Here is a 15,376-nt window from a genome sequence, read left to right on the forward strand (position 1 = left end):
CTACCTTAGGCCACTAACTTATCAATCACCCCGATGAGTTATTAACTGATGTTATTAACTTCAAACTTTCTGCATAATCACTCAAAGAGTTGACCTGCATGTACATGTAACCAGAGCTGTATAACTCATCTCTGTCTACCTTAGGCCACAAACTTATCAATCACCCCTGCTGTGGACACTTTCTGGAGGTCCAAGATCCATATGCTCCACAACTGCTGGACTAAGTGTGTAAATGTAGAAGGGGCCTATGTTGAAAAATAAATGTGCTAGGCTTTCTAAAATTGACTCCTTCTATCTTAGGTCACAAACATATCAATCGCCCCTCGTACACAGCTAATAAGTTTGAGTGATAAAGCACGTATAAAGCTGAGTAATAATTCAGAGTACTCTCTACTGAGAAAAAGCTCAAAAAGGCAGAGTTGAAAAGGCAATTTAAATACTATTTAGTTAATTTACATGATCAGATATAAGGTGAATGAACTAGATAACAAGATATCACATTCAGCAGAAAATGCATCCACCTACAGAGTTGAAGTTCCATGGTCTATATTAAAAAATGCACTAGAAGAATCAAATAGCCCTCAAACTGCTCAGGCAATTGATAAGATTAATGTACATACTTATTGTATATAGTTGTGCCTCTCCACGTCTTGTGGTGCATGGGGCAGCAACCTTGCGGTTCCTTTAGCATTTGTTTGTTTTTTTACAAGGCTGAGTTGCTAGCTCGACACTGAACCCAGCACAGATGGAAAGCATGCATACAGCTGGCCAAATTCGATCCTGGGACCACTCGCCTCAAAGTCCGATGCGGATGCCACTATACCACCAGCCGGCTATTGTATATGGTACCACCACGTTATAGTACTCCTGTGCCTACTGTCACTTTCTGGATATACGCTCAATCTATCTACTATATATACATAAGCCATCTTATTTATTTATATTTATAGTGTTTTTTAATTATTATTGTTGTTTATTTTATTGTGCTTTTTGCGCTGCATCAGAACTGTAGTAACAATTATTTCGTTCTCCTTTACACTTTGTACAAGAAATGACATTAAGCAATCTTGAATCTATAGTCTACAGAACCATAAGATTAATGTACATATTTATTGTAAATGGTACCATAAGATTAATGTACTCCTGTGCCTAGCGTCATTTTCTGGACATACACTCAATCTATGTATGTAAGCTATTTTATGTATTTATATTTATTGTGTTTTCTTTATTATTATTGGGTTCTTTATCTTATTGAGTTTTTTTTGTGCTGCATCAGATCTGTGGTAACAATTATTTTGTTCTCCTTTACACTTTGTACAAGAAATTATATTAAGCAATCTTGAATCTATAGTATTTAGAAGCATAAGATTAATGCACATATTTATTGCACCTAGTACTAAGTATGAGGCTTTAGCTATATGGACTTTTATCTTTATTCAATGTTATTTAAATTAAGTTGAAATGTACACTACTATTCAGAGTTTCTTAAGAGATATCTTTAGTAGTCAATGTCACTTTTTAAAATAGTTTTTATAGGTTAGAAAACTTGCAAAATGATAAAAAAGACAAACTAGGTGATGATAGGAAACCCAGAGCACTATCACTTTAGAATTACAGTAATGATTTTCAACCATACATCATCTGTACTCCCAAGCCATAAAACAGATGGCTGTTTGAATTTCGAAATGGTGTCCAGTCGGAATAAATTTATGTGAAACTGCAAATTAAGCCTCACATTATATGCATTCTCAATGCCTGAATAAAATACGGCATAATGTAAGAATTCATTTGTGAATAAACTTAGTTCTGTTGAAGCTGAAGCTTCACAAGACTTTAATTGAACAATTATAATGCCCAACCAGCTCTCCCTGACTATAAAATTTGTAGCCGTTGAGTAACTAATGAACTGGCTGGTCTAACAAAACAATTTCAAAACATTATATAGATATTACAAATTAATACTGGAATGTGTTAAGCGATCCCTTCATTTAAAAAGACATATTTATTAGACTATCGTTAAAGTTTTCTTTTAAAGAACAACATTCATAAGGTGTAATCCATTAAGTCAGCCAAACTGGAATACTACTAATGGGAAAGAGAGATTTGCCAATAACACAGAATATAGAACAGTGCAGCACAATACAGGCCCTTTAGCCCACAATGTTGTGCTGACATTGTTGACAGCATCCATTATTAAGGACCTCCAGCACCCAGAGATACCCTTTTCTCACTGTTACCATCAGGAAGGAGGTACAGAAGCCTGAAGGCACACACTCAGCGATTCAGGTACAGCTTCTTCCCCTCTGCCATCTGATTCCTAAATGGACATTGAACCCGTGAACGCTACCTCCCTTTTTTAATACCTATTATTTCTGTTTTTTGCATTATTAATCTATTCAGTACACATACACTATAATTGGTTTATGTGTTTATTTAGTATTATTATTATTTTATTTATTTATTTATTTTCCTTATTATTATTATTATTATTATTATTATTATTTGGTATTGCATTGAATTGCTGCTGCAGCTAAGTTAACAAATTTCACAATGCATGCTGGTGATGATAAACTAATTCTGATTCTGACTTTATAACCTACTCTAAGATCAATCTAGCCCTTCCCTCCCACATAACCTTCTGCTTTTCTTTCACCCAGGTGTCTATCTGAGAGTCGATTAAATCTCTTTAATGTATCTGTCTCCACCATCACCCCTGTGTTCCATGCATCCACCACTCAGTGCAAAATAAAAACTTACCTCTGTTTTTCACCAAACACCTTAAAATTATGCCTTCTTGTATTAGCTATTTTTGTCCTGGGAAGAGGTGCTAGCTATTCACTCTATCTTTACCTCTTGCCAACTTGTCAAGCTACTAAGTCACCTTTCATTCTTCTTCACTCCAAAAAGTAAAGCCCCAGCTTCCTCAACCTATCCTCGTGGATAGGCTCTCTAATCCAAGCAGCTCACTTATCTTACCTGTTGTTTCATTTTATCTCACAGACAGAAAGTGACTACAGGAACTTTTGAAGGTCTGAAATCCATGTAGCTAGCTTAAGGGTTGTCGTGGTATATGCTAATAGATTCTTCGCATTGTATTGTCACCTGTTCACTATCATCTCCTTCCTCTCCCAGGGATGAGGACTTTAGAGCTTCTGTTGAAGTTTCTGTCGCTCTGGATTTTTAAGGGATGGGGTTGCTAGCTCAATACTCAACCCTCCTCCTTTCTCACGGGCTGGGGACCGTCCATGGCAGAGTTCTGTCTGACCATGGGAACTCCAAAATGGTCAAATTAATTTTAATACATATTGCCATTTTCTTGTCCAGATTTTAAAACTTATTCCGGAAAAAGAAACAATCAACTACCAATCTGCAGGCAACGTCACTTAGATTTATCTATTAATAGACAAACTTGGTTATATAGTGAATAAACAAAGCTTGTTAATCTAAACAGGGGAAACAAAATTGATTAAGTAGTCCTTTCCTGATTTATGATAAAAGGCAAACTGAAAGATTGCCCGCAGCTACAGAGCATGGCTTCAGATCTACAGAAATATATTTTCAAGAATAATGTAACTGGCACTCAATCTATTTTATTGAAGTATGTACACTATGTAGTTCTGAAGTGCTTTTATTAAAGTCAACTCCATATGCAGTTAGATTCTGGAAAGTGTTATTTCCTAGTCTTTCATATTCCTAAAATACCAACAGCACAAGTAGTAAATTTTGTGTCACTCAATACAAACTTGGATACTTCCTTTGAGTTCAAACAATAATTCCTTTATTTTTAAGACCAGAAGACCATAAGATATAGGAGGAGAATTATTAGCTGCAAATAGTAATTATACTTTTAATACTTACATACCTAATGCCCATTATGACTTTAGCATTACAGGCAACAATGAAGGTCCTCCATCTCTGGCAGTGTTCAGGGCTTCCTTCATCATGTCAGTAGCTTCCTCTTGGTTTTCACTACTGTCAGTCATGCCAGTTCTGGGTGGAGACTCATGAACACCGTCACACTCAGATGTAGAAGGATTCTTCATTGCTGTTTCCGTAACAATTTTGTTTTACCAGTCAGGGTTGTTAACCCTGAGTTGTATCCCCAAATCCAGAGGTCTGGTGGACTAATCTTAGTATGGCCTCTACCCTTTGACCTGTTTGGCATGGGTGACCCTACCAAGAGTGGAAAGCATAAGGCCTGACTCCAGCCAGTAGACTCACAAGCCTACAAATCACAACAAGGTTGTGGTCCTCTTGATGGTTTACATTTAATACTCTTCAGAAAACAGATTGTGTTCCACTTGTCCCTTCAAAGTATTGCAAAGACTGCTGAGAGGATCATCATAGTCTCTTTTTCACCCATCAGAGATATTTATCAGGAGTACAATTACAATTTGCAATTACTATTGATCAAAAATAAAGGAATTACTGTTTCAATGCAAAGGAAATATCCAGATATGTATTGTGTGACACAGAATTTACTACTTTTATGCGTGGTATATATACTTCAATAAAATAGATTGAGCACTGATTGTGTCCTTAGCATTGTCAATAATGCCCCTATCCATCCAACAAAATCTTAAACCCACTACCATCAGGCAGGAAGAACCATAACATTAGTACAAGGACTGTTAGGATACGAAACAGCTTCTTCTCCCAAGATGTGAGACTGAATTCCCTGCCACCACCCGGGTCTCATCACTTATGAAGCACCAACAGCATTATACTGTCCACTTTTCAACTTGTGTCATAATTGTCCCTTATGCTAATTGTCAATCTTCTGGAATATATTTTATTATTTGTTAGTGATAATATTACTTTATTTTATGTGTGTGTGTGGTATATGTACTATGTTGTACACCCTGGTCCAGAGAACAGTGCTTTGTTCAAACATGCGTATGTTTGAATGACAATAAAATTGAACTTAAAACACACGAACTTATACATACTTCCTAAAAGTCTCCATACTTGTTCTAAGTCAGTATACAATGTCTATATTTTTAACATACTGTCAACTTGCAAATATATCGTTTTGTTTTTGTGCATTTAATTCAAGAAATTGTAAAGAACTGAGCTGCTAATAGCTCCCTTTAAGATAAAAATGAATGATTTGTATTGGATCAGTTGAAAAAATGAGCAGACTCAGGATTCCTGTCCAACTGCAGATATCCCGAATTTGCTGGCTGCTGTTTGTTGACAATTTCACAACTGTGATCCCTGTGGAGTCCAACAGAAGAAAGCAAACTTGAGACAATTATCCGGCAGTTAAAGTGGTGAATCTAGCTGCTGATCATACATCAGGCTATGACTAGCACGGGAAAAGCAAGTCCATTCATTTGAAAAGAGTGGAGTGCTTAGAGTCACAGGGCACTGCAGCACAGAAACAAGTCCTTCAGCCCATCTATTGTATGCTTGTAAGTGATAAAAGATCATCTTTAGGTGATTTATATTTTTTGTTTAAGTTTAATTTCTTCAAATTTTCTACAAGTGTTCACGTGTTTTCACTTATTAAGCAAGCGACACAAATATTAAAATGTCAATCAATTTTTCCCTTGTTGCTTCTTGCGACATGACTTCCTTTGATATTCCCATGTGACAGCATGACAGCACATGAGACCCTGTTACCCCAGGTAACACCTTGCCAGTGGGGCTCAGGATGCTCAGGGAGCGCATTAACAGCTGGAGATTGACAGAGGTTAAGGTCGCACTTACCACAGTAAATTCAGGCCTATTAAAGAAATACTTATTACTTAGACAAGCTGGGAAATTAAAATACAGTCAAAATGAACTGAAATAATAAATCGTAAGAATTTAAACAGCTTAGGAAATTAATCTATTTCCAATTAGATGAATGAACTTACCTCCATTAAACTTGAATGCACTCCGATGAGATAGGGCATCGGCGCACTATAGAGGGAAAAATAAAAAATCCATGTTAATCTTTGCAATTCTCAATTGGATTTGTAGAGCAGATTGAAAACACCAAATGAATCAACCAATTTTGAAACAATCTAACAACCAAATAACATGAAACCTTGAAATGTGAAATTCAGACCCATATTTAAAAGGTTATCAGGAATTAAACAAGGAAAAATAAATCTCTTAATAGTTGTACAGATCTCTTGAAGCTACAATTACTTTGAGCCTCACTGCGAACAGAGGTCATTCAACCATTCCATAATACAAATTACAGTTAATGTCACTAATAGTGAAATTTAACTTCTGCCGCAGAGAAAAAAAGGCCAAAACCAAATCACCACTTCCTTTCACACGTTACAATATTCTCTTTAAGTCATCAAAGAAGAAAAAAAACAGGTAGTGTATAAAATAAGTTGGCAGTTTGCCTTCACCCAGTTTACATGACAGCCAAATTAAATTTTCTTTTTCAGAAAGTAAGAGACAAGTAACATAAGAACTGTGAGTTGGTGGTAAGGAAGGCAAATGCAATGTTCACGTTCTTTCAAGAGGACTAGAATACAAAGCAAGGATGTATTGCTGAGCCTTTAAAAGGCACTGGTCAGGCCGCACTTTTCAAAATTTAAAGTGAATTGATTATCAACGTATATGTCACCATATACAACTCTGAGATTAATTTTCTTGTGGGCATACTCAATAAATCCAATAACCATAATAGAATCAGTGAAAGTCCTTACCCACAGGGTGGACAACCAGTGTGCAAAAGACAACAAACTGTGCAAATACAAAAAAAACAAAATAATAAGCAATAACTAACTATCGAGAGCATGAGATAAAGTGTCCTTTGAAAGTGAATCCATAGGTTCTGGGAATAGTTCTGTGATGGGGCAAGTGAAGTTGAGTAAAGTTATCCCCTTTGTTCAAGAGCCTGATGGTTGAGGGGTAATAACTGTTCCTGAACCTGGTTCTGTGAGTCCTGAGACTCCTGTACCTTCTTCCTGAAGGCAGCAGTGAGAAGAGCATATAGCCCGGGTGGTGGGGGTCCTTGACGATGGATGCTGCTTTCCTACAACAACACTCCGTGTAGATACGTAGAGGGCAAGTGCAGGTTGATATGTTCTTGATTAGTAAGGGCATCAAAGGTTACAGGGAGAAGGTAGAAGAATGGGGTTGAGAGGGAATATAAATCAGCCATGATTGAATGATGGCTCCAGTCAGCAAGATCAAGGCTGATCCTAAGTGTATCCACATTCCCACCAACCCACTTTCCTCTTATTGCCTGAAAGCTGAAAGGCAGAACAGGCATAGTGGGCTGAATGGCCTTCTCCTGCTTTTATTTAGGCTCTCTGTATACTCAACAACTCAGCATTTGTACAAGAGATTCTGCAGATGTTGGAAATCTAGAATAACACACACAAAATGCTGGGGGAACTCAATGGGTCAAGGAGCATCTATGGAGGGGAATAAGCAGTCAATGTTACAGGTCAAGGCCCTAGTTTTGATGAAGGGTCTTGGCCTGAAACTTAACTATTTATTCCCCTCTGTAGATGCTGGCTGACTAACCGATTATTTGCAGCCCTTTTAAAGATTTCAATCAATTACTAACCAAACAAAAATTTTCTCTTAATCTCAATCCTGAAGGTCAAACCCCATATCTTGAGTGTTTCCCCGAGGTTTTAGCACCAAAAACTCTTTTCAGAATCTTAAGGAGCTCAAAGAGATCACATTTCATTATTTTAAATTCCAATTGCACAAGTTTCCCCAATCTATTTTAGGAATCCCTTAATAGTTAAGAACTTAGTTGTCCCAGCCCCGATTATTCAAGGAGCAATTCTTCACTGCTTCCACTTAAATTGAAGATATGTTGTCTCATCCCCCATAGCCAGGGATATATCACTGCAGTTATTTATCAGAATTTGGTCAAATGTGACTTATTAACAAATACATGTCGACTATAGCTGATCATATTTTGAATTTCTAGATACCTTGCCCTACCATTTCCACAATGACACATTTCACTGTATGTTTCAATTACATATGATAAATAAAGCTGATCTTCTTTAATCCTTAAGTCTTTACTATTTTATCTATTGGGAGTTAATATGATTCAGTGTTAAGAGTCAGATTCACAATCAGGTTTAATATACTGGCATATGTTATGAAATAATTTGTTTAGCAGCAGCAGTACATTGTAATATATAATAATAAAATTTTTAAATTATAAATTACAATAAGAAAGAGCAAGGGGAAAAAGAAAAAAAAGTAGTAAGGTAATATTCATGGGTTCATTATCCGTTCAGAAATCTAATGGCAGAGGGGAAGAAGCTGTTCTGGAATCGTTCAATGTCTCTTCGGACTCCTGTACCTCCTCCTTGATGGTGGCAATGAGAAGAGGGCATGTCCTGAATGATGGGGTCCTTCATGACGGATGCCACCTTTCGGAGACACCACCTTTTGAAGGTGTCCTCGATGGTGGGGAGGCGAGTGCCCATGATGCAGCTGAGCTTGCAACTTTCTGCAGCTTTTTCCAATCCTGTGCAGTGGCCCCTCCACACCAGATGGTGATGCAACCGGTTAGAATGCTCCCGTACATCTGTAGAAATTTGCCAAGTCTTTGGTGATCAGAAGGTGACCTAAATGAAACGATTAAATGTTGAAAGGCCTCAACAGAACGGATGTGGAGAGGACATTTCCTAAGGTGGGAGAGTCTAGGACCATACGCCACAGCCTCAGAATAGAAAGGTGTCCTTTTAGAACAGAGATAAGGAGGAATTTACTTAGGCAGAGAGTGGTGAATCTGTGGAAATCATTGCAACAAGCAGCTGTGGAAGCCATGTCCTTACATTTATTTAAGCCAGTGGTTGATAGATTCTTGATTACTTAGGACATGAGTTATGGGGTTACGGGGAGAAGGCAGCAGACCGGGGCTGAGAAGGAAAATGGATCAGCCATGATGAAATGGTAGTGCAGACTTGATGGGCCAAATGGCCTAATTCTGATCCTATACCTTATGGTCTCATGGACTTCTCTATCAAACCAGTAGAGGTGCACCTTTTGATTCACACAGTCAATAGACAATAGACAATAGGTGCAGAAGTAGACCATTCGGCCCTTCGAGCTTGCACCGCCATTCTGAGATCCCTTACCTAACTCTACACCGTTCAGATAATAATCTGCCTTCCTGTCCTCCAGAACCAAATGCAAAAGGTACAAATACAGCTAGCTTTTATTTCTATAATAATAGAATACTTCCTGTAGCTTCATTTTGCCTCAGTTTTTCCTTCAAAGCATTCCACAAATACATTTATAAATTAACACAGAGCTCTATAAAAATGGATGGAATTATGCAGATAAAAGAAATGAATATACAGAGTGAAACTGACACACGTACTCACAATGGGAACAGCAGACATAAGTCAACAAGTGGAATGTGTGAAGCCATCAAAAGATAGACTACAATTGTTCTTATATCATGAAGCAGAAACCTATCAAAAACACATTCAGATATTTATTGTACATGAAAGTCCATGCTGAGCCTCAATTGAAAACTTACTTGAATCATATCCTTTAAACTGAATAACTTCCTTTCATACCCCTGTGTAAGATGTGTCAAAGATGAAAACACTCTGAAGTATTGTCTATAAACTATTCATGAAACTAGTCTTTCAAAGTAAAACATCAGCCTGAGCTTTTATTTAAAGAAACTGGAATCTCAGTTCAGCATGCTCGGAAAGATTAGATTTCTTACATCAGATTAGCTTTGCTCGTCACATGTACATAGAAACATACGTCCTTTGCGTCAAATCAGATCAGTAAGAGTTGTGCTGGGCAGCCCACGGGAGTTGCCACGCTTCCGGTGTAGATGTAGCCTGCCCACAGCTCACTAACCCTAATATAACATCTTTGGAATGTGAGAGGAAACAGGAGAACCAGGAGGAAAGGCACACAGTCACGGGGAGAATGTACAGACCCCTTATAGACAGCAGTAGTAATTGAACTCTGATCTTGCAACGGGCACTGTAAAGCGTTGCACTAACCGCTATGCCAGAAATGCCTCTTCCAAGATATGGGCAGAAAGCTAGTTGGTGTCCTTACGTCTTACTAACCTACAAGTGTCCTCCCCTATCCCCTGTGCAGGTTAGTCTTGTTGCTAATTCCAGAAATAAATGTGTTTAGATTGAGTGCTGCCTGTTTTACATGTTAATGTAAAACATGTAAACGGAATCTGTGCGAATTGGTGATAACATATTCTCCTCGCTGACGATCAGCACTGTGCTTAGCCCACTGCTCTACTTTCTATATACACATGACTGTGTGGCTAGGCATAGCTCAAATACCATCTATAAATTTGCTGACGATAACAACCGTTGTTGATAGAATCTCAGCTGGTGACAAGGGGGCGTACAGGAGTGAGATATGCCAACTAGTGGAATGGTGCCGCAGCAACAACCTGGCACTCAACATCAGTAAGACAAAAGAGCTGACTGTGGACTTCGGGAAGGGTAAGATGAAGGAACACATATCAATCCTCATAGAGGGATCAGAAGTGGAGAGAGAGAGCAGTTTCAAGTTCCTGGGTGTCAAGATCTCTGAGGATCTAGCCTGGTTCCAACATATCGATGTAGTTAAAAAGGAGGCAAGATAGCAGCTATACCTTATTAGGAGTTTGAAGAGATTTGGCATGTCATCAAATACACTCAAAAACTTCTACAGTTGTACTGTGGAAAGCATTCTGACAGGCTGCACTACTGTCTGGTATGGAGGGGCTACTGCACAGGAACGAAAGAAGCTGTAGAAGGTTGTAAATCTAGTCAGCTCCATCTTAGGTACTAGCCTACAAAGTACTCAGGACATCTTCAAGGAGCGGTGTCTCAGAAAGGCAGTGTCCATTATGAAGAACCTCCAGCACCCAGGGCATGCCCTTTTCCCATTGTTACCATCAGGTAGGAGGATTCTGATTAATATAGCATGTGTTTTGCATTCACATTTTACAAATGCAGCTGAATAGTTTTTTGCAAACATTAATCTTCTTGACCTCATTGCAGAGAGCTTTTCTTAGGTTATAAAACATCAATGCTCATAAGTTGAATAGGTTAGGACTTTATTCCTTGGAAGGAAGAAGATTGAAGGGAGATTTGATAGAGGTATACAAAATTGTGAGAAGTCGAGTTAGGGTAAATGCAAGCAGGCTTTTTCCACTGAAGTTGGGTGGGACTACAACTGGAGATCATGGGTTAAGGGTGAAAGGTTAAAAAGTTTAAGGAAACATGAGGGGAAATTTCTTCATTCAGAGGGTCATGAGAGTGTGGAAGAAGCTGCCAGCAGAAGTGGTGGATGTGAGCTTGACTTCAATATTTAAGAGAAGTTTGCACAAAGTACACTGTAGATGCTGTGGTCAAATCAACACGTACAAACACGCTGGAGGAACTCAGCAGGTTGGGCAGCATCCGTGGAAACGAGCAGTCAACGTTTCGGGCAGAGACCCTTCGTCAGGACAGAAGAGGGAGGGGACAGGGGCCCTATAAAGAAGGTGGTTGAAATTTTAGAAGTGTATCATTCAGCATGTTAAAACTGTAGCACTATCAAAGTCCAAAGTGAATTTGTTACCAAAGTACATATATATCACCATGTATAGCCCCGAGATTCATTTAGATTAGATTCAACTTTATTGTCATTGTGCAGAGTACAGATACAAAACCAATGAATTTCAATTAGCCTCTAACTTGAAATGCAAAGAATAGTGTTATTTACAAAATGACTGCGAATAAAAAATAAGTGCTATAGCACACAAATATAAAAGTACTGAGGGAGTACAATATGGGTGCAATGCTGCTTAGCGCTGTGATGAGAAGCTCTTCCTGAGCCTGCTGGTGCGGGAGCGGAGGTTCCTGTAGCGCCTACCGGATGGGAGGAGAGTAAAAAGTCCACGGTTAGGGTGAGATGCATCCTTGATAATGCTTTTCGCCCTGCCCAGGCAGCGTTTATGGTAGATGTTCTCAATGGTGGGTAATTGGGTGCCGATAATCCGCTGGGCAGTTTTCACCACACGCTGGAGTGCTTTGCAGTCCGATACGGGACAATTGCCATACCACACTGAGATGCAGTTGGTGAGTATGCTCTCAATGGTACAGTGGTAAAAGTCCGGCAGTATCCTGGGATAGAGGTGAGCTTTCTTGATGCTCTGCAGGAATTACCAGCAGGTATACACAGCAAATCCATGAACCATAATAGAATCAATGTAAGATCGTATCCAACAAGGCAGACAAACAATCGATGTACAAAAGATAACAAAATGTGCAATACAAAGAGAAAAACTAATAATAACTAAGCAATAAATATCGAGAACCTGAGATGAAGGGTCATTGAAAGTGAGTCCATAGGTCGTGGGAATTGTTCAGCAATGGGGTAAGTGAAGCTGGATGAAGTTATCCCCTCTGGTTCAGAAGCCTGATGGTTGAGGGGTAATAACTGTCGCTGAACCTCATGGTGAGAGTCCTGAAGTTCCTGTACCTTCTTCCTGGTGACTGCAGGAAGAAGAAAGCATGACCTGGGTGCAGAGGTCTCTGATGCTGCTTCCCTGTGACAGTGTTCCTTGTAGATGTGCTTAATGGAGGAGGGGGTTTTACCTCTGATGGTTTTTTGTAGGATCTTCCATTCAAGGGCATTGGTGCTTCCATACTTGGCTGTGATGCAACTAGTCAATATACTCTCCAAAACATATCTATAGAAGTTTGACAAAGTATTAGATGTCATGCCAAATCTTCACAAACTTTTAAGGATATAGAGGTGCTAATACGCTTCTTCGCAATTGCGCTTTTGTGCTGGGCCCAGGACAGGTCGTCTGAAATGATAAAACCGAGGAATTTAAAGTTGCTGACCCTCTCCACCTCTATCACCAAGTGAGCACTGGCTCATGGACCACTGGCTTCCTCCTCCTGAAGTTAATAATCATCTGCTTGCCATCGCTAAAACTGTAACACCATCACTTACCATATTAAAACTGCACCACCATCATCAGGCATATTAAAACTGAATCACCATTGCCAGGCGTATTAAAACTGCACCACCATTGCCAGGCGTATTAAAACTGTACCACCATCGCCAGGCATATTAAAACTACACCACCATCATCAGGCATATTAAAGCTGTATCACCATCATCAGGCATATTAAAGCTGTATCACCATTGCCAGACGTATTAAAACTGCACCACCATCGCCAGGCGTATTAAAACTCTACCACCATCATCAGGCATATTAAAACTGTACCACCATCATCAGGCGTATTAAAACTGCACCACCATCACCAGGCATATTAAAACTGTACCACCATCACCAGGCATATTAAAGCTGCACCACCATCATCAGGCATATTAAAACTGTACCACCATCGCCAGGCATATTAAAACTGCACCACCATCATCAGGCATATTAAAACTGTACCACCATCGCCAGGCATATTAAAGCTGCACCACCATCATCAGGCATATTAAAACTGTACCACCATCGCCAGGCATATTAAAACTGCACCACCATCATCAGGCATATTAAAGCTGTATCACCATCATCAGGCATATTAAAGCTGTATCACCATTGCCAGACGTATTAAAACTGCACCACCATCGCCAGGCGTATTAAAACTCTACCACCATCATCAGGCATATTAAAACTGTACCACCATCATCAGGCGTATTAAAACTGTACCACCATCACCAGGCATATTAAAGCTGCACCACCATCGCCAGGCATATTAAAACTGCACCACCATCATCAGGCATATTAAAACTGCACCACCATCGCCAGGCATATTAAAGCTGCACCACCATCATCAGGCATATTAAAACTGTACCACCATCGCCAGGCATATTAAAACTGCACCACCATCATCAGGCATATTAAAGCTGTATCACCATTGCCAGACGTATTAAAACTGCACCACCATCGCCAGGCGTATTAAAACTGCACCACCATCATCAGGCATATTAAAGCTGTATCACCATTGCCAGACGTATTAAAACTGCACCACCATCGCCAGGCGTATTAAAACTCTACCACCATCATCAGGCATATTAAAACTGTACCACCATCATCAGTCGTATTAAAACTGCACCACCATCACCAGGCATATTAAAGCTGTACCACTATCGCCAGGCATATTAAAACTGTACCACCATCGCCAGGCATATTAAAGCTGTACCACCATCATCAGGCATATTAAAACTGCACCACCATCGCCAGGCGTATTAAAACTGCACCACCATCGCCAGGCGTATTAAAACTCTACCACCATCATCAGGCATATTAAAACTGTACCACCATCATCAGTCGTATTAAAACTGCACCACCATCACCAGGCGTATTAAAACTCTACCACCATCATCAGGCATATTAAAACTGTACCACCATCATCAGTCGTATTAAAACTGCACCACCATCACCAGGCATATTAAAGCTGTACCACCATCGCCAGGCATATTAAAACTGTACCACCATCGCCAGGCATATTAAAGCTGTACCACCATCATCAGGCATATTAAAACTGCACCACCATCGCCAGGCGTATTAAAACTGCACCACCATCGCCAGGCGTATTAAAACTGTACCACCATCGCCAGGCATATTAAAGCTGTACCACCATCGCCAGGCATATTAAAGCTGTACCACCATCGCCAGGCATATTAAAACTGCACCACCATCATCAGGCATATTAAAGCTGTATCACCATCGCCAGGCATATTAAAACTGCACCACCATCATCAGGCATATTAAAGCTGTACCACCATCGCCAGGCATATTAAAACTGTACCACCATCATCAGGCATATTAAAGCTGTACCACCATCGCCAGGCATATTAAAACTGTACCACCATCGCCAGGCGTATTAAAACTGCACCACCATCGCCAGGCGTATTAAAACTGTACCACCATCATCAGGCATATTAAAACTGCACCACCATCGCCAGGCGTATTAAAACTGTACCACCATCATCAGGCATATTAGAACTCTACAATAATTCCTGTACAAAATTTAATGATAAAATAATTAATAACAATATTTTTTAAAATCCCGTAGAAGTCACTGACAATTTACAAAGAGGATTAAATCTCAAAAGGAGGTATATCAGATCATGAGGGGCACAGAATGGGTGAAAGTGCAAAGTCTTTTTCCCAGGGAAGGTGTTGCTAAAAACAAGAGGGCATAGGTTTAACACCAGAGCTGAGGGATGTAGAAGAGACGTCGGGGCAGCTTCTTCACAAAAAGGCTGGTGTGTGCTTGAAACAAGCTGTCAGGGTAGTTGTTGAGGTGAGCACGTTAGCCATCTAGATGTAGGGACGGCATAACACTTTACATTGCTAGCGACACGGTTCGGTTTTATGCTGTCTGTAAGAAGTTTGTAGTTTATCCTTCTGACTGCATGGCCTTCTTCCAGGTACACCAGTTTCTTTCCATATTCCAAAGAC

At 39.6% G+C, this 15,376-nt stretch overlaps 1 protein-coding gene across 7 annotated transcripts in view; it reads right to left on the minus strand.

The window, feature by feature from the left end:
- Window positions 1-15,376, minus strand: part of dennd1a (DENN/MADD domain containing 1A) — a 618,210-nt gene that overhangs the window by 246,191 nt on the left and 356,643 nt on the right. For all 7 annotated transcript variants that reach the window (XM_073052569.1, XM_073052565.1, XM_073052563.1 and 4 more), the window contains exon 11: window positions 5,862-5,907. In XM_073052569.1, the coding sequence (XP_072908670.1) occupies window positions 5,862-5,907 (46 nt within the window). The remainder of the gene's footprint in view (window positions 1-5,861; window positions 5,908-15,376) is intronic.

This window comes from Hemitrygon akajei, chromosome 7 (genome assembly GCF_048418815.1).
Source record: "Hemitrygon akajei chromosome 7, sHemAka1.3, whole genome shotgun sequence".
NCBI lineage: Eukaryota > Metazoa > Chordata > Chondrichthyes > Myliobatiformes > Dasyatidae > Hemitrygon > Hemitrygon akajei.